We start from the raw sequence: 18,710 nt of genomic DNA on the forward strand, positions 1-18,710 counted from the left end.
TTACTTCTGAAGCCCTTCTTTTGCATTGCCCTGAATGACTGTATGCATGCTCTGTGCTATGTTCATAGGGGTCATTAACTCTCTCCCAAGTCCACTTACATTGTAAAAGTGCTACTGAACAGTAATAGAAAGCAGCAAAGCTCAGCTAGAGGCAATAGTAAGGACCAAATGTCCATGTACAAAATTCCCTCTAATTCTTCAGTCTTCAAGAGACATTTGTGTGCCATTATTTTGTCACTGTTCACGTATTTTCAACTACCAGCATTAATGAGAAAACAATTATTTTTTTGTAAAATAAGCATACAGTACACTATAACACACTCAGGAAACATTGACAAAGCATATTGATGAGATCTGATGAAGTAAACGTATAATTTGTTGCATCATTTTGTTAGATATGTTCTGTTGTAATGTTAGACATCCCTTTCACAACCTAACTAGAGATCACACCACTCGTTTTGTGGCTTTGGATGTCACAGTTTGAGCTTATCACTCAGCACTGAGCATGTGCAAACAATTAATCCTGCACAATTGTTTTGCAACTCTACAAGTTTGGCTTGATGAATTACAGGCTTCCCTACACTGCTAAATGACTGGCTTTCCTAAAAGAATTAGTTTCTTTTTTCAGTTATGCTTAGAAACACTTGACAATACATGGTTGATGGGAAAGCAAGTAGAAGCAATATTTAGAAGTTACAAGTCACTTTTCTAATTAAGATATTCATAGCTCTCCATTAATATGCTGAGGCAGCTGGCAACAAAACAAGCCTACTTTCTAAAATGATATGCTTAAAGCGAATCCGTATTTTGCTTATTAAGGGCAAAATAACAGGTTTACTTAATAGACCAACCCAACCCTTCATTTCCTGCTGATACCATACTTACCTTTCCTAGGTTCCCTCACCAACACTACACCTACCAGAGCAGGTGAACTACCTGGTAATTTGGGGTATGCAGGAGCAATCTCTGCCCAGGGGAACATGGAGCATACATCAGGATTTTTTCAATTTGCTTCTCTGGATGTGCAGGGTGGGGGTTGAGGGTGTAAGAAGGTAAGTATCAGAAGTAAAGGTGCAATCCTTTAACTAATCACTACTTACTATAAATGGGCAAAAGAAAATTCCACATTAAAGACATAGGGGCCATTTTATAAAGGAAAGCAGATATCACTATCTGCACTGCGCAGAGTTTACACCACACTATGCTTTGCATTTTAGGAGTCATTTCACAAAGTATTTACTGCATGACACTGTAGAGAGCATTCTGTGATCGGAGGTGAGGTTGGTCACATTACTGTGACATTTGTTAATTTGAATTAGGGCTTCACATGCTTCAGAGTTCTGAGCATAATGAAGAGGAGGGAACATTTGTTAAGCCCTATGCTTTATATACCTTTTTTATTTTGAATACAACAGTAGTGCCAAGGTAATGCAATGCCACTGCTTTATAGATCTTCCCCTAAGATGGCCTCCTACGTTTGTCCCCTAAATGAACCCAAAACTGGTATTCCAATTACAGATGGATGTTATTGGGTTGAATCTGGCTTCTTAAATCTGTTTGATACCAGCAGAGAGATTTCCTCATGAGAGTTCCCAGCTCTCTTCTCTCCGACTTGCAGCCTCTATGAATCTTATCCAAGCGTTCTTCTTCTTCTTACATTCCCTGTAACGTAAAACAAACAGACTCTCATGTAATGGCTGACATAAAGGAGGGCAGTGAAACTCAAGTGAGGATATTTTGTACAAGAGCTCTAAGATTGTGGTGGATAATTTAGTCTTGCTTGGACTGGAAGCACTGAAAACAACACTGTCACAATTGTGTTTGCTTGTTAATTTAACATGGCCCTACTGTTAACTGGGAAAGTAGATTTTGCTTTTTTTCGGTTATTATAAAGTATATATGTAAAGTGTACATCCATGCCAGCTGAAATATGCTAGCCATCATGCACATTACTATGAGTATATTTTCTCACATATATAATGAAAAATCAAATCAAACTACACATGAATGTTCAATAGTAACACTATTTTTTTGCCATTATAAAGAATAAATCTGACTGCCATATATTACAGAGTGTTCAAATAGCGCTAATAATTATGATACTTCTATAATTATTATACTTATAATATCCAATAAAAACAGAAAAGCTGTGATAAAGTTACATTACAATGGCAGACTGATGTCTCTTGATCACTGACAATCTATTTTATTGTCCTAAATAAAGATATTTTTCCAGTATATATGTTTTGTGAAAATGCTTTGTGACTGATTATTTTGCTATTTATGTGGAGCAAGAGGTGTGTAAAATACATGATTTGTTAGGTTGTCTTGTATTTAGTGTATTCCATTTGCTAAAATGTTTTCTAAAGTCTTAAAAAATATTGATGCATGGCTTGGCTAATTATTCCTTGCTACAGGTTTACCTGTAATTGCTTTAAAATGTTAAACAGGCCACTGCAAAAAAAAACGGAATATACCCCTGCAAGGGCCAATTCCACTCAAAATGAATTGCTAATTTTTGAGCGGTACCTAGTGGGTTGAATCACCTGCTAACCTTTATATCTTTTTGTCACCCGTTATCCAGAGACAAGACTGTAACAAAGTGTTACCCTCTAATTTAGTTTTGTTTTAGTTTTGCAATGGGAACTGTATCAGACTGGAAATGGGAATTCTGGTGGAAATATCTCACCCTTAGGGTATCTATAGAAATATATGAAGTCTGAAGACACACACATATGAGATTTTAGTTCTTTTATAGTTGACCCTATTGGACAAATATGATACATATTACTTAATTATCATTAAATTATAATTCCCAATGAGTAGTCCAGGCTGCCTTTTCAAAACAAATCACAAAGAAACAGTGACAAAGTAAGTCTGGAGGCATCAATTAAATCAATAATTCTTAAAGAATTGATAAGGTGAATTGTTATAAATAGAGATTCCAGAGTTGTTATTGAATTGCTTAGCCTTTCACTTGTGAATTAATTGACATGCAATTGAAGGGGTTGTGTTAATTGTGAACAGTAGCCTTTCTGCAGCTGCTATTTTAATTTAAATCCTGAAACACGCAGAAGGTCCCAAATGGTGTGTGCTGTTCAGATGTATGAAAATGTTTAACCCCTGTAGCCCCTGTGTCATTGGGCAAGAACAGTATAACCCCTGCCTCCGCAGCTGATCAGTTTTGTAACAAATTGCAGTTAATTAGACTAATTACATGGGCTGCAGGAACCCTCAGTGGTTGTTGACCGTTGCGCATTGCGGCAATTGTTAGAAACTATTGCAGGTCTCTGAGACTCATGAAGTTAGATTAACTGTAGTCAGTTAAAATCCCCTGATGAACATTGCTCTCTAGAATTGCATGATTAGTATGGCCCTTACTATGTTAAACCCTCTCCTCTCACATAATAGTACACTGGTTACACTATTATAAAAACTCCTGATTCTGTTTCCTCACATATAGTAGCAAGAATCTGATTTGCTTTGACTTGTATATGTTGCTTGTGATGGCATTTTTTTTCCTTTCTTATCTTTCCTGGTGAAATAGTTTTGTTTTCTGTCACTCTTCCAATGTCATCCATCCTCCTCTCCACCCTTGCTCTTCCTGAGAATGCTTTTTTACTTTGTTTTTATGTTTCCTCCCCCTTTGGTTGAACTCCTTCAATGCCAGACAGTGTGCGCCTCAAAATGGCTTTCCAGCCTGTTGGCAGTGAAGGGGTCATTTTATTACTAGAGCTGACTGAATTCTGCTTCTGACCCTGCTTTGTTCTGCAGACATTGTCATCATTACCACCAGCCACCAAGTCCTCTCCATCCGACCCCATGACCATCTCCAGAGCCAGCCAGGTACAGTACCATTCTCCATGTCTCATGTTTTTCACACAGAAAAGTACAATTCCATCTACATGCCAGGGATCATCATTAACTAAATTCTCACATTCTAGATTATTAATGCTCAGTTTCTGTTAAATTGTACAATATACAGGGGACTCATTAAAACCAAGATGAAAGAGAAGATGTTGCCCACAGAAACCAATGGATTCCAGCTTTCTTTTTTTCACAGTGTTGGTTAGAAAATGAAAACAAAAAAGTCAGCTGGTTTATTTGTGTATCAGTTCTAGATTTTCTTTGTTCTACTTTTTTTAAAAACAAAGTAGCTTTAAGTTTTTCATCCAGTAAGCTCCTGGCAATTTATGTTTCATACGTAGTTGTCTGTCTGTAGTAGGCATTGAGCTCATCCTCTACTACTACCTCTACATGCACAGCCTCTACTAGTCACTGCTACTATTATTAAAAAATATATATCATTATATATTATAGAATCAAATGAACAAAGATAGATAGATAGATAGATAGATAGATAGATAGATAGATAGAATGTGTCAAACATGATCTTTCAAAAGCAGACTGAAAAGGGCAGCCAACCACTGGGTCCAATTTCCAAGAGCTGTTTTCATTCCCCAACAGACAACAGTCAAGTTACTGCTCAGGATTCCAAGTTCCATATGCCAGGGCAATAGTAAATCTGTAGATTTTGGGGAAATAACATAAGATTCTCATATTGGCTTTTTGATACTCAAACTTCCTGCATTGAACAAGAATAACAACAGACATTGTTGCAGGATGGCAATATAGCTGGTTGATGCTTTTATTCATGAAGTCCCTAATTCATTATAGCGTTTGGTGAGTCATATCACACAAGACGTACTGCATGGTCAGCTTCAATGAAGCAGATTTAAATATAAAAGAAAAAAAGGGTGGAAAAAAGGATCATGTCTGCTTTAGTAGAAGGAGACATGATCTTTTACTTCTAGTAAAAGTTCATATATCACTTTCTAACCTGCACAGATGTGTGACTGCTGGAATCTCACTGGCCAGGCAACAGACCCTTTACACTTGCAGCAATTGGCCCCAGTGTTGGAGTTTAATGCACTGTACAATTCATTAAAATTTAAATCTGTTCTTGAAATATATATAAAACCCCTGAGTGTACGCATTATAGAATGATCATCTTCTTTAATCAGCAGACATACATCAAATACATGCATGGGGATTTGAAAGAATTAGAAATGACCTGCTATATTATAACATCACTTTTTTTTTGTAAAAACAATAATTCATATTATAAGAATTTTATGAATGATCATTTATACTATGTGGCATATTTATAAAAGTCAGCAAAATTAGTTGTTTGTTTAGCCATATTGCACTGTATGTCACCATTACATTTCCATTTTATATAACTTGCAAATAATACATGAGGTAAAAAGATGTAGGAAAGTAAACTGGCCACATATCAATGAATACAGTTTAAAAAAAGAGACTACTTCAAGGAAATTTCTTGGGCTAGCTCCTCTCCATTGGAAATGATGGATAACTTGTTTAGTTAATGGTGGCCTAAATTATTGGTGACATTTTTGGCAAAACAACCTGTGGGTAAATGTTCATAAATTAGTAAATCTGATTTACAAAGAGATTTCAATAGTTTATTTCAACCCTTATAAAGTATGTTACAGTGAGTCGAGAAAAAGCATGGAACAGCATTAAAAGTAACAATATTGGGAAAGAAATTGGAAAATATTGATGTGATCTTTATAAATAGGCCACAAAGAACACTAGAAAAGACATTTCTCAGATAATCCATTGACTCCATTATTCTCTGCATTGATTTCAGAAAACTTTACTAAGTTTTGTTTTATTTTATTTGCTAGATTAATAACATGTACATTTGTTTTAAAATATTGCTATTGCATAGGTACAGTATGAGATATGATACAATGTATAATAGCAATGTTTTGTTTTAGAAAATGCTTATATAAAATAATCAAATAATAATAAATTGCTAGTATCCAAAGAGTTACTTTTTTAAAAGTGTGGAATTCATACTACTAATGCTAATTCATATCATTCAGGGACTTCACTGTTTAGTTTTGGAAACTATGAATGTGTGATCCTATGAATGTATACAGGCAGATCATAGTGGTTGGCTAAGGCCTTGAACCTCCAGGCAGCTCAGATGCCTTCTAGTTTCAGTCCACACATGCATATCAAATAATTTAAAACAGTCAAGGTAAACATTTGGTTTGTCTTTGCCAATTGAGCTTAAAGGGTATTTCCTTCCAGCTCGAAATTTGCTTGCTTTCAGCTATGTTGGCTTGTGAAACAGGCATAAGAGCAGCCATACACAAGCAGTACACCTGGTTCGATTGCTGATCTTCCCTCGGGGTACTGTAGATCGAATGTTTCAGTTGCAATCCTTAAGGTGCACAAAGATTTTTAATTTGTTTTTGAATAGTGTATATGTGAGTGGGTATCAGTTTTTTCCCTTTCTTGAAGGTGAATGGGAATGTCATCACATTCATACATTATTAAGGTCAAGCAGAACAGTGGGATGAGCCTCAGTGGTATGACAAAGCCATTAATGTGGAACTCCAGTCAAAATGTTTTTTCTAGTTTTGCACAGAGTGAGTAAGGGTGCAAACGTCTGTCATGCTTTTTTTGCTATCTGCATCCCCATTTAGGAGATTTGCCCTTATTGTAAATGCTCTGAAGATCATTATCACCAAGTGAAGGAAAATCCTAAATCCAAAATCACAATAAGCTAACTACTTGAGCTCCGGAAGATTTTACCCCCTTTATGACCAGGCCATTTTTTGCTGCTCGGCACTAATCTACTGATAGCTGGTAATTGTGCGGTTATGCAATCCTGTGGGCAAATTAAATTTATATCATTTTTTTCACACAAATAAAGCTTTTTTTTGGTGGTATTTGATCAGCACTGGTTTTTAATTTTAAACAAACAAGACCCCAAACAAAAACAAAAAAGTCCCAAAACATTGGAAAAAAAACCCCAACAATATTTTCTACTTTCTGCTATAAAGCATTTTCAATAAAATGAATGAAAATAAAAATCAAATGTCTTTAGAAACTATAGCCACATGCATTCTGATAAATGTCTTTGGCAAAAAATCCCAATAAATGTATATAGATTTTTGCGTGAAAGTTATAGCATCTTCAAACTATGCTATAGATACTGGAATTTGTATTTATTTTATTTTTTAGGCTACTAATGGTGGCGATCAGCGACCGTTGCGGAGGACAATCTGACTCTGGCACTGGGGGGAACTGACTAACTGCCACTGACATCCCCAGTGACACTAATACAGTGATCAGTGCTAATAATATACACTGTCACTGTACTAATGACATTGGCTGAAAAGAGGCTAACATCAAGGGCAATCAAGGGGTTAAATGTGTGCCTAACAATGTTTGTGTGTGTACTGTGTGCTGTTTTCCTCAGCAATGTGCCGATTTTTACTCCCTGCTTTGCGGGGAGAAAAAAAACACACATCGCTGATGTCTGAGGAGAGCCCTGTATTGTTTACCAACACAGGGCTCTCTTCTGTCATTCCCTGAGCCAATCAGCAGGTTCCAGCCATAAACCATTGGCTGGGACTTGGTGATCGGCTTGGGCTGCAGTAAATGACAGTGAAATACAATATGAGCACATGTGCCTGCGGACCCGGAAGAAAGCTGCAACGTACAGGTACGTGATTGTGCCTGTACGAGTCGACCTGCCGCAGTAAATGTACTGTAGCAGATCGGCAAGCAACTAAAGAAAATGCATAATTTACATTTTTACCTGCAACAGCATTACAGTCGAAAGCTCAGAATGGGGATACCTGTTCGAGTGACAATTCTCAAAGTTGGAAATTCTCCTCACTTTGGGAAGATTTCCATTTACTTCCTGTGCAGAAAAGGGAAACCTATCTACCCAGGGGCCCACGGACAGCATTACAAAAAAATCTGACAAAGGTTCCAACATTTACCCCTGCTTTCCAAAGCAACAGAAAAAAAGTTTTGACTGGAGTTCTGCTTTAATGGTTTATTTCACCTTTACCAAAGAAACTGCCTATGCAGGCAAAGGGTGTCAAAATAAATTGTGCAGCTTTGACCAAATTTGAATATAGGTGTATAGGTGTAGGCCATTTATATACATCCTGCAACCTGACTGGAAAACTCTTGGGGCATTGATATGAGATGTCTAGCTGTTACTGTTCACTATCACAGGAGCGAGCTCTCAAGCACTGAGCTCAGAGATACTGCATCAGGGGAGAGCGTGCATGTGAAAGGGTTTGAATCAGAGAGAGCTGACTCCTGTGATGGTGGAGGTGAACATTAACAGCAAGGACTCTCTTAGCAACGTCCTAGGACTTTTTAACTCATTCTTCATGCCGTAAATATAATGACCTACACATATAGCAAAGGGCATTACTCAACAATGATAAAAGCTGCACAGGTCAATTTTATCTACAGGCATCCCTTGTCTACATCCACAGTTTGGTAAAGGTGAACTATGCCTCTATGGATGGGCAGTTATATCATGGCACATCCCCCTTAGTGAGACATTTTTCTTTGTGACTCCACATGTCAATCATTCACAGATGTTTCATGAGTGGTTGTTTCAGATTACTGTTTCCTTAGGCAGTCAATTGCAGTTTGCAACTTTGCAACTGTTTTAAGGTGCAGCTTGTACAAGAAAACATGCTCAGAACAGTATTTCTAATCTTGTTTTTGTTTTGTTTTTTTTTGCTAACAGTAATAAAACAATCAGTTCAAGTGCCATATGATAAACTGGGTACTGTCCTTCCATATTTAGGGTACACAAATGTATAAAGTAGTTAAGCAGTTTAATATATATATAGATGGATATATGTCAGTGCGGAATAAACATACTTCATAACCAGCACCAAACACTGCAGGTCTCCTTCTCAGTTACGGGCCTTACATGCAAGAAGAATGAGACTGTGACACCCACCTCATGCAGAGGGGACGACTGATAACCAGGGAGAGCTAATTAGATCAATCATTTCATTACAATGTTTCATTACAGTCAATTACACTCTGCGCTCTTTGGTCCTGCTAGCGATTTTGTAATTTACGGGTGTTCTCCTGCCTATGAGCGCCTGTCAGGAGCCATTCTCACCCCTTTGCATTTTGCTTGGGTGGCATTGAACCTTTAACCCTTTCTAATAACGTAGATGTCTCTGCTTATGCAATGCCGCACAATTCAAAAGTCACAAGGTAGCCAACAAGTTGAGTGAAGCATAAAGCCCACTCCTAAATCCAAGGAGAATTATTTGAAGCACATTGAAGAACAGTAAAGCAAAATACACTGGGGGTTATTTACTAAAACTGGAGAGTGCAAAATCTAGTGCAGCTGTGCATAGAAACCAATCATCTTCCAGGTTTTATTGTCAAATCTTAACTGAACAAGTTGAAGTTAGAAGCTGATTGGCTACCATGCACAGCTGCACCAGATTATAAGTGCTCCAATTTTAGTAAATCTTCCTCAGTGTGAGCTACGGAAAAGATTTCACATAGTACAAATAGATATAGAGATGCATCACAACTAAAGTTTAATACATAGATATTATAATAAAGATATTGATTTAAAAAATAAGTTGCCTTTATGTATAAACAGCATATATTCTAGGAGTGATCTGTCCTGGTAGAAAATCCAGTCAAATTCAGATAAATTGATCCTTTTCTTGTGTCAATCATTTTTATGAAAAACAATTTTACTGAAATTTCTGATTGAAAGTTATTCTACTGTGTGTTCCAGGTAACAACAGTGGATACACAGATTAGTATCTTAGAGATTGACCGATAAGGTTGTTATCATGTTACTGGGACATTTATTCACAAAATTGATTACAGAAGTTTTACAGCATAGCAAAATATCTCTGACAATAATGCCTTGCACCTATGATGTTTCCCACTCTTATTTTTTTTCAGGTACTTATATAGAGCCATCAATTTACACAGTGCTTTACAAATATATTGTACATTCACATCAGTCCCTGCTGTCAAGGAGCTTACAATCTAAGGTCCCTAACTCACATTCATGCATACACATACTAAGGCCAATTTAGACAGGAGCCAATTAACCTATGAGCATGTCTTTGAAGTGTGGGAGGAAACCAGAGTACCCAGAGGAAACACACACAGGCACAGGGAGAACATGCAAACTCCAGGCAGGTAGTGGCATGGTTGGATTTGAACCGATGACCCTAGTACTGCTAGTCAGAAGTGCTAATCACTTAGCCTCTGTGCTGCCCGTCATGCTGCTCCCATGACCTGTTACAAATATTAGTGACTTAGTTTAGAATTATACCAGCAATATAATTTATCTACCTGATCCCTGCATGCAGATCATATATAATGTAAGCCATTTTATTTATGATTAGATCTGTTAAACATTTGGTATTAGAAATTGTGCTTGTCTGTGTGTGTCTATTTAATTTTATGACACTTCAAAATAAAAATAAAGTATACAATTTTTTATTCTTTCAAAGAATGGGAGAGTTTTGGACAGAAGAACATTTTAGGTTGAGATTTCCTTATAGAAATATCCTTATATTAGACACCAGGTGTACTACCAAACAAAGGGTCTTGGTTATACTTAAGGAAAAGAAAAAGTGGAGGTGTTGACCATGGAAAATGGCAGTGTAGTTGGTTGTTATAGTAAATAGCTTTACATTTTCTTGTCTTCAGTGTTGATACCCAAAGTCATCCCAAAGTTTATCAGATGGCACTGGAACAATAGCATGATCAAAGTTATATATTATTATATGATATCGATATAATTATATTTGACTTGCCATTTGAGACTTTTTAAACAGTTTTTTTTGGGGAGATTTTAGTGCTGGGTCATAACTTTGGCTTGGTCAACCAGTTTGCGTATTGTAAAATGCCAGACCTATTTCTGCTGGGCATTCTAAAACTTATAGTCTTACTAGGGACTAATAAACAAACTCAGTTGGATTAAGAGAGAACCATTGGCACCACATTCCTTGTAACCTAAAGAGCAGAACACCTAATCATGTAAATGGGACTTGAAGGGTACCAAAAATAACTACTAACTATGTCATATGTAAATCAATATTTTGTTATTACATATATTGTATATATACACATGTATATTAAAGCGGTATTAAATCCAAAAACTAAAATGTAATATATTTTACCAATTTATTTTTTAGGTTTTTTTCCTCTTTATTTTCATCTGGTTATCTGTCTAGTAACACACTTACTGTCTTAGGGTGTCTCCACTCTGGATGGATGAGTAATGGAGACACATTGGAGAGCAGCATTGTCAGTCTGGGGAGTGTAGTGTTAGATGTAGTTGCAAATACAGATGGATTTGACTAACAAATTAAAGCTGAACATTTTTATTAGCAATTACAGCAACAGTTTTGTTCCCCAAGGGATACGTTTTTTCATAAATGAATAAAAGCTGGCCATTGTAAGCACCCCTGTCAGTGTTAAATGATTTGTCTCAACCCTCTAACTGCCATTTTCTGCTGGACAGCTTGCTCTGTTAAAGGAAATTATTTAATTAATGATAACAGACTTATTGGCAGGATCACTAGGTGATTTAGTTCAATGCTGCATTAAAAATAAGAAACAATTATAAATTAGATGCCAAGTAGCATATAAATGTATTCTGGCATATATCTCTAGCCGACATCTAACCCTTGGCAATCAGCAAAAACTTTGCAGGGGTGTACCTAATGATGTGAATATGTAAGGCCTTCTATATAGGCAAGATCAAGAGGCCACTTTCTAGACATATATAAGACTATGTATATAAAATTTTAGATGGGGAAACGACTGCAGCTGTAAGCCTACATGTTGGGCTTTTTTACAATTGTGAAGCATCAGTAACAGAATTATTAGAATCAGAGTATCAGAATTTAGATGGGGGGTCAGAAATCCATCGATGGCAATCTACCTGTCACTCATGGGTAGGTGATGGGTAGATTGTATTCCTTCCTTGCTAACCCCCAGGACCTGGACAGGACTGGCAGCATTTACTGGAACAGATCATCTGTATCTTCTTCCTGCAACATCTGAAAGTCGACTCTCCCGCTGACTGCTGTGGGGGATCATTTCAGAATGGGGAGTGGAGAAGGGGCCACTAAATATGTCATTTAGAGCCCTCTTCCTTTTCTGAATGAACAAAGTGAGTGATGGGTAACTGTGTTCACTATGCTTTGGTTTGTGAATGAACAGGGAGACTGTGCAGAGTTCTGTTTATTCATTCTGTGCAGCTGAGGTTGCCTACCCTTGCTTTAGACCATATACACACTAAAAGCACAGTAGGTGATATCAGTAAAGCCCTCCTACAATCTGAAACACGATAGATAAAAAAAACTGAAAGCAATTAAACCTCAAAGCCTTCCTGAGACATTAAGTTATAAGTTATTCTTGTTGCTTTTAACAAAATTTTTCACTTTTTTTTTCTTATTTTAAAGGGCTGGTTCACACCTGAATTCCTGCACATTCTGATGTGGGGCGATTTTACAGCCCATTAATTTCAATGGGCTGAAATAGCACCAGAATTCTGGGAAATGCATGCACTATTTTTTACTGCAGTACCATGAGATTTGGTGCCTGCAAAAGCACTGTGTTTATGATCTGTGTTTGGGGTGCCATTAACATTACATTGGCACCCAAAGAAGATTGCAAAGGCAATGTGTTTTGAGCACTGTGAAGGAAATACAGACAGAACTCACCTCGCATCACATTCTGGTGTGAACTGGCCCCTTATATTTATGTAACAGTAAATTATTATTATTATTATTATTTCATAGCTATTTTGGGCACCCTTAGAGTCCCATTTGTTAACGTAGGTACTCTTATTAGAGTTCACATTAAAAAGCCCTTCACCACCCTTAAATTGTGGTTCTTTTGATTGACTCTGTAAATGTGGTTCTTAAGGCTATTGACTAAAAATAGATACCCATTATGATTCTGCCATGTAACAATTACTATACTATATACTAATTACTATATTTTGCTTAGTTACTGTCCTTCATCATACACCTCATTAAGATTTATGCTTCTTTATTTTTCATGTGATTTCCATCTGTCTTTCTCTTTTTCTTTTTTATGGGCTCCTCTTCATGCTTTTTTGACCTTAGGTGAAGATCATCGTTCCAAACAGCACTGCAGGTCTGATCATCGGGAAGGGAGGTGCCACTGTGAAGGCGGTAATGGAACAGTCTGGTGCATGGGTGCAGCTTTCCCAGAAACCAGATGGCATTAATCTGCAGGAACGAGTGGTGACTGTAAGTGGCGAGCCAGAGCAAAACCGCAAGGCAGTAGAGCTGATAGTGCAGAAGATCCAAGAGGACCCACAGAGTGGTAGCTGTCTGAACATCAGCTATGCCAATGTTACAGGACCTGTAGCTAACTCCAATCCCACAGGATCCCCTTATGCCAACACTGCTGAAGTTCTACCTACTGCTGCTGCTGCTGCAGGGCTCCTAGGACATGCTAACCTTGCTGGGGTAGCAGCCTTCCCCGCTGTTCTCTCTGGCTTTACTGGCAATGATCTAGTTGCTATTACATCAGCACTCAACACTTTGGCCAGTTATGGTTACAACCTCAATACGCTAGGGTTGGGATTAAGTCAAGCGGCAGCCACAGGAGCATTAGCAGCTGCTGCTGCAAGCGCCAACCCAGCCGCAGCTGCAGCAGCCAATTTGCTGGCTACGTACGCCAGCGAAGCAACTGCGGGTGGTGGTACTGCTGGAGGAGCGGCTGGGACGTTTGCACTAGGCAGCTTGGCTGCTGCCACCGCAGCTACCAATGGATATTTCGGGGCAGCATCCCCTCTAGCTGCTAGTGCCATTTTGGGGACTGAGAAGTCAACGGACGGCTCCAAGGACGTAGTAGAAATTGCTGTGCCAGAAAACCTGGTAGGTGCCATACTTGGCAAAGGTGGCAAGACATTGGTGGAATATCAGGAGTTGACTGGAGCCAGGATACAGATCTCTAAAAAGGGGGAGTTTGTCCCCGGCACCAGAAACCGGAAGGTAACCATAACAGGCACACCAGCCGCCACACAAGCTGCCCAGTATCTAATAACGCAACGAGTCACTTACGAGCAAGGTGTCCGGGCGGCCAACCCACAGAAAGTGGGTTAAATGACCTCCCTTTCCTTCCCTTTCCTGGATGTTAACTTAATTGTCCCCCTCCCCAATCCCCTTTCTTCTTTTCATGGATGTACTGTATTTTGCAGGAGCGATTTATATTTTATTTTTTATTTGAATATTCTTTTTTGTTTTGTTTTTTTGTTATTGGCAGGGGAAGTGTGTGCGTCGGGTTATTAATATATAATTATGCAAATGAACGCAACAGTGTTGACAAAGCGCATCTGTAAATAATACATGTTCTACGGATGTTTTAGAGAGGGAATTTTTTTAGTGTTTTTTATTTTTTTAAGTTTTTTAATTTTTATTTGAAGGATTTTGACAGGTTATCTCTCTCTTGTTGAGGTTTTATTGTTTACGCGTCAGAAAGTAAAAAAAAAAACAAAAAAATTTTTTGAAGCCTGCCATTTTACCAGCATTGTTGTAGTCGAAAATGAACTGAATGTAAACATGAAGTGACACATTAATTTTAATCTCTGTGAGGGCTGACGTGTCCAGTAATGCACTGCAGAGCCACGTGTTGCTGGTCCCTTCAGAATCACAAGGTAATCAGTATTAGTCCTTAGCGACGCTGTAACTGAACTACTGTTTTGCTGGAAAACAGCAGGAGGGTTGGGTGGGTGAGGTACCTATAAAACAAAAAGGGAGTAAAGAAAATCAAAAGCACTGTCCAACTTCACTCATGCGTCCTGCCCTGGGGTGGCAGCGTGTGAGGGATCAAGTTTTGGAATAAAAAAAAAGAAAAATAGTTTTAAATTAAAACATTAAAAGAGATATATATATATATATTATCTAAAAGCAATATAGTTGCAAAAAAGCACTGTAAAATATATATTAAAATGGTTAAAACTGTGGAAAAAATAACCTTTTTTGATAAGTTTACAGATCAGTGTCTTCATAACAACCTGTATGGCGGTGAATATTCCGGCTGGCCAGGCTCCATTTCTCTCATTTATGGCTCATGAATCTCATCAGATTTAACTACTCTGATGGGTGACGTTTGGTTTTGACAAGAGCTGTGTCTGTTTTCTTCCTTCATTGGGTTTTCCCTCCTGCCCCTTCATGCTGAAATCCTTTTAAATCCCCAGTCTCTCACCCCATCTTGTTTTAATTGCTTAATAAATCAGCCTAGCTTTCTTTCCTCCCCTAGATGACCTTGTTTCCAATCCTGCTCTGGAGAAACAACGCTGTCACCCGTTTAGTAACATTTCATCATGGCAGTCCTAGTTAACCAATTAATTGCTATGATTGCAGGGCTGAGGTGGTACAATTGTAACTCAGAAGGCATTCCTCTTTTTTACGCACAACCTCTAGCTACAATGTTTGTTATTCTCCAAGGTAGGATATGATCAAGACACTTAACTATTGCTTTCAATTCAGGTTAAAGGTTTACATTTGGGGTTCGTAGGACTGGGGTTTTAAGCAGACCCCCTAGTTCCTGGCCAGCCATGCACCAGTTGATCCATTAACATCCTCTCCCCTTTTAGATATAATGCTGTGCTGTGAGCGTATTGGAGTTTTTTCTAAGCCAAATCACGCACACACACAACAGATTAAAGTGCCAACTGTTAGTTGATGAGGTTTCATTATCTGCAACGACTTAGCGAGGGCGTTGCCTTTTAAAAACGCTTCTGATTGTGTATAATTTTAACACTAGCAATCTCTTAGTGTTGTCAATGTAGATTTTACTGTGAACAGTATCTGTGATTTTTAGCTGTTTTTGATCCCTCCGGGGCAAGGCTCAACCAGCCATTGCAGGCTCCGATAGTCGTTTACCTGCATGTTCTTTTTCCGTGGGGCATCTTTATGTCGGCTTCAGTCAGTACTTCCCTGCATGCTCGTTTAGCTGAGATAGTGTTCATTTCCGGCGTGTGTCTACCTGTCACAGCACAGGTTCCTCCAAGGGCCATTTTTATTGGTTTTATTTTCTAGAATAAGCCTTTTTGTTCTCCAACTTGTCACCTCCTCCATGTTTCTGAGTGCCAACTAGCCAGATCATTATGTTAACCTCTGCATTTGGGCCACCTCAAGCCACTGAAAATGTGGCCATTCATAAACCCAGCATCTTCTCATGCTATGCATGCAGTCGTAAAACAATAAAAAAAAAACAAAATCAATGGACAAAGAGAGTAATTAAAATAGTAAATAATAATAATAAAAAAAAGAAAAAAAGAAAAAAAAAACTAAAATGCTGGCTACCTCTGGATCATCAGGCTGAGAAATTCCCAAACAACAGTTTTCCTTCCATCTCAACTTCAATTCATTGATAACGTCCATCATAACCAACTCAGTGACATTTTCCGCTGCTCCTCCTGTGCAACCGATAACTGAACAATGATTGTGATGTCCTCTCGTCTGGCTTCTCGTCCAGCATCTCTCTTTCTGAACTGTGATCTTTTGTTTTCTTTTTTGTTTACCCTTATGATTTTTTTTGTTTAGTTCATTGAAAAAAAATGACCTTCATCACTATTTTGGTTTTATTGAGTCAACAGTGTCCGGTATTTAATGGATACTGAAATATTGATTTAAGACCTCCTTACTGTCAGTTCCCTTACCCTCAACTTTCCTGCCTTACTCCTGTACAGTTTCTGTTCACTGTTATGAGCCCCCCAACTTCCCAGAGGCCTGTGAGGCATACTGGGGTACCCACAAGTTGTATCACAGGCTTCTCAAGTTTGGGGGAAACCAGCCATTCCAATCTGATGATCAAGTCAATTTCTTCTTACTTTCCTTCCATTTTCACTTTCTCTTTGATTACAGAAAGAAAAAAAAAACATTTTCAAGAAGAGAAAACTGATATATATTAAAAAAAAAAGGAATGATATTGCTTGTTTTTAAAATGGAAAGAGCAAAGCTGTCGTACAAACTGTGTTTTAATTGGTAATGGTTATTTATCGTTAATAGTCTCTGTAGCTCTGTAAGTTTTTATGACAATACAGTGTAACTAGTGGTTAGCCGATGATGCGAATATATTTACTCATATCATTATAAATGTGCTTTGTTCATCATGTACCATCACTGTCTCCCGTCTCATTATTTTCCTTGCATGTCACTAGTTTCAATTCATTTATAATACATTAACAGTGAATAATACCTCTCAGATTTTTTTCCCCACTGTCCTGGTGTTAGCAGGTGCACCAACACAGAGCTGCAGGTCATCAGCTTTTCATGCTCAGATATCCTCCTTAAAATGAACATGCTGCACCGGATGCTACTGTGATTACAGCCGTCAGCCTCTCATGACGTGTTGTATGTGGCACTAACAACGCTCTGCTTCTGGTTAACTGTGTGGTCAGACAACAGTGGCAGGGTGCATTCCACAAGGGTCATTCCTTGTCTCTAGATTGTAATCTTCTATTCTCTACAGAGAAAAGTCTGGGAAGATAGTCCCGAGTTCACAGCACCCATGCACATTGCAGCATATTCATTTTGCAATAAAGGCAGCAGCAGAGCTATTTTATCATGGAATAGAAAGAGCTGCTTCACACTTTAAAATACCAAGAGCTGTGAGAGGCAGAGAAGTGGCTTCTGAGGGATCTGTTTATATGAACTCTTGGGGGAAAATGTTACAAACCCTTTGTCATATCTTTCTATCCCAACAGTATCTCGGAATCATACATTCCATTCACAGTGTGAGAAACCTGCACCCTCTGGCTCAGACTGTGTGTATTGTGGGAGCTGGGCTTACTCTCAGCCCATTACATGGATGTTCCTATATCCATCTCTGTTGACATGTTGCAGCCATTTCTGACAATAAGGCACCTTTATAGCTGTGATAACTTTCTGACCCACTTGTTTGACTATACACTCTCTTCCTGAACAAAACAAATGAGCGAGACAACGAACGTAAGCAGCACCAACCCTTATCAACCAGTTAGAAATCAGCTTTCATCACAGAAATAACAGTTGGCATTTGATTGGTTGCTTTGGGGGAACTTCATGTACCTGTTTCTAGCATATTGTCTGTTTAATTAAAGTCAATTGCTATTTACAGTACTTTTTGTTCTCACTTTGAATATGTAACTTGCTCTGCTTTCAGTGCAGCCATTTCAACCAACGCCTCAATGATTCACTGCCACCTCAATGTTGTTAATACCAGGTGACAGTACAGTACCACATATTTTTATGTTTCAGAAATGGTTACTCTTCCATAGCCGCTGAGTGCTCTTTAAGTGCCTTCTTGTCAATTTAAGTGGCCTGCAACATATCAATAGCTCTTAAATCTCTGACGCAGGAGGGTCTCTAAGGCATTTCATTGTAGTCCCTCTTCGGCACTGAGAGGGTTAAGTGTCCATTTCTATGTATAGCTCATGGGTGTATACAATGGATCTATTTCCTTCCTCAGTCTTGAAAACCTGACAGAAGGAACCACAATTATTATAACTTCACCACGAGGGGGGCGGTTTACAAAGAAAAGGTTTCTTTGCCTGTCATTTCGAATCATAACCAGCAGCACGTCTCGAAGCGGAGGACTACACAGGAAGCTGCTTTTGTCTTGTAAAAGAATGCCCGACCCATTCATGTCTTGACAATGTGCTTCTTTACAGCATCACCATTAACTCAGCTTCACTCATAGATTTTCCTGCACCTAGCACCTCCTGTACAGTCTTACCCCTCCATCCCTCAGCACTTTAGTACAAGAAAGGTGTACAAAGCAGCACTGTCCTCTTCTCCTATGATGCAAAATGATAAAGAACCTGGCTATCT

At 38.4% G+C, this 18,710-nt stretch overlaps 1 protein-coding gene across 5 annotated transcripts in view; it reads left to right on the forward strand.

The window, feature by feature from the left end:
- NOVA1 (NOVA alternative splicing regulator 1) overlaps positions 1 to 17,018 on the forward strand; it is a 117,229-nt gene extending 100,211 nt beyond the window's left edge. For 4 of the 5 annotated variants that reach the window (XM_089671273.1, XM_089671276.1, XM_089671275.1 and 1 more), the window contains exons 4-5: positions 3,775 to 3,846; positions 12,990 to 17,018. In XM_089671273.1, the coding sequence (XP_089527399.1) occupies positions 3,775 to 3,846; positions 12,990 to 13,997 (1,080 nt within the window). In that variant the 3' untranslated portion in view covers positions 13,998 to 17,018. The remainder of the gene's footprint in view (positions 1 to 3,774; positions 3,847 to 12,989) is intronic. The other variant, XM_089671274.1, reaches the window with a different exon arrangement.
- The last annotated feature ends 1,692 nt before the right edge of the window (positions 17,019 to 18,710 follow it).

Source organism: Staurois parvus, unplaced genomic scaffold (assembly GCF_062004578.1).
Source record: "Staurois parvus isolate SC_StPar_1 unplaced genomic scaffold, SC_StPar_1.0 ptg000104l, whole genome shotgun sequence".
NCBI classification, from domain to species: Eukaryota; Metazoa; Chordata; class Amphibia; order Anura; family Ranidae; genus Staurois; species Staurois parvus.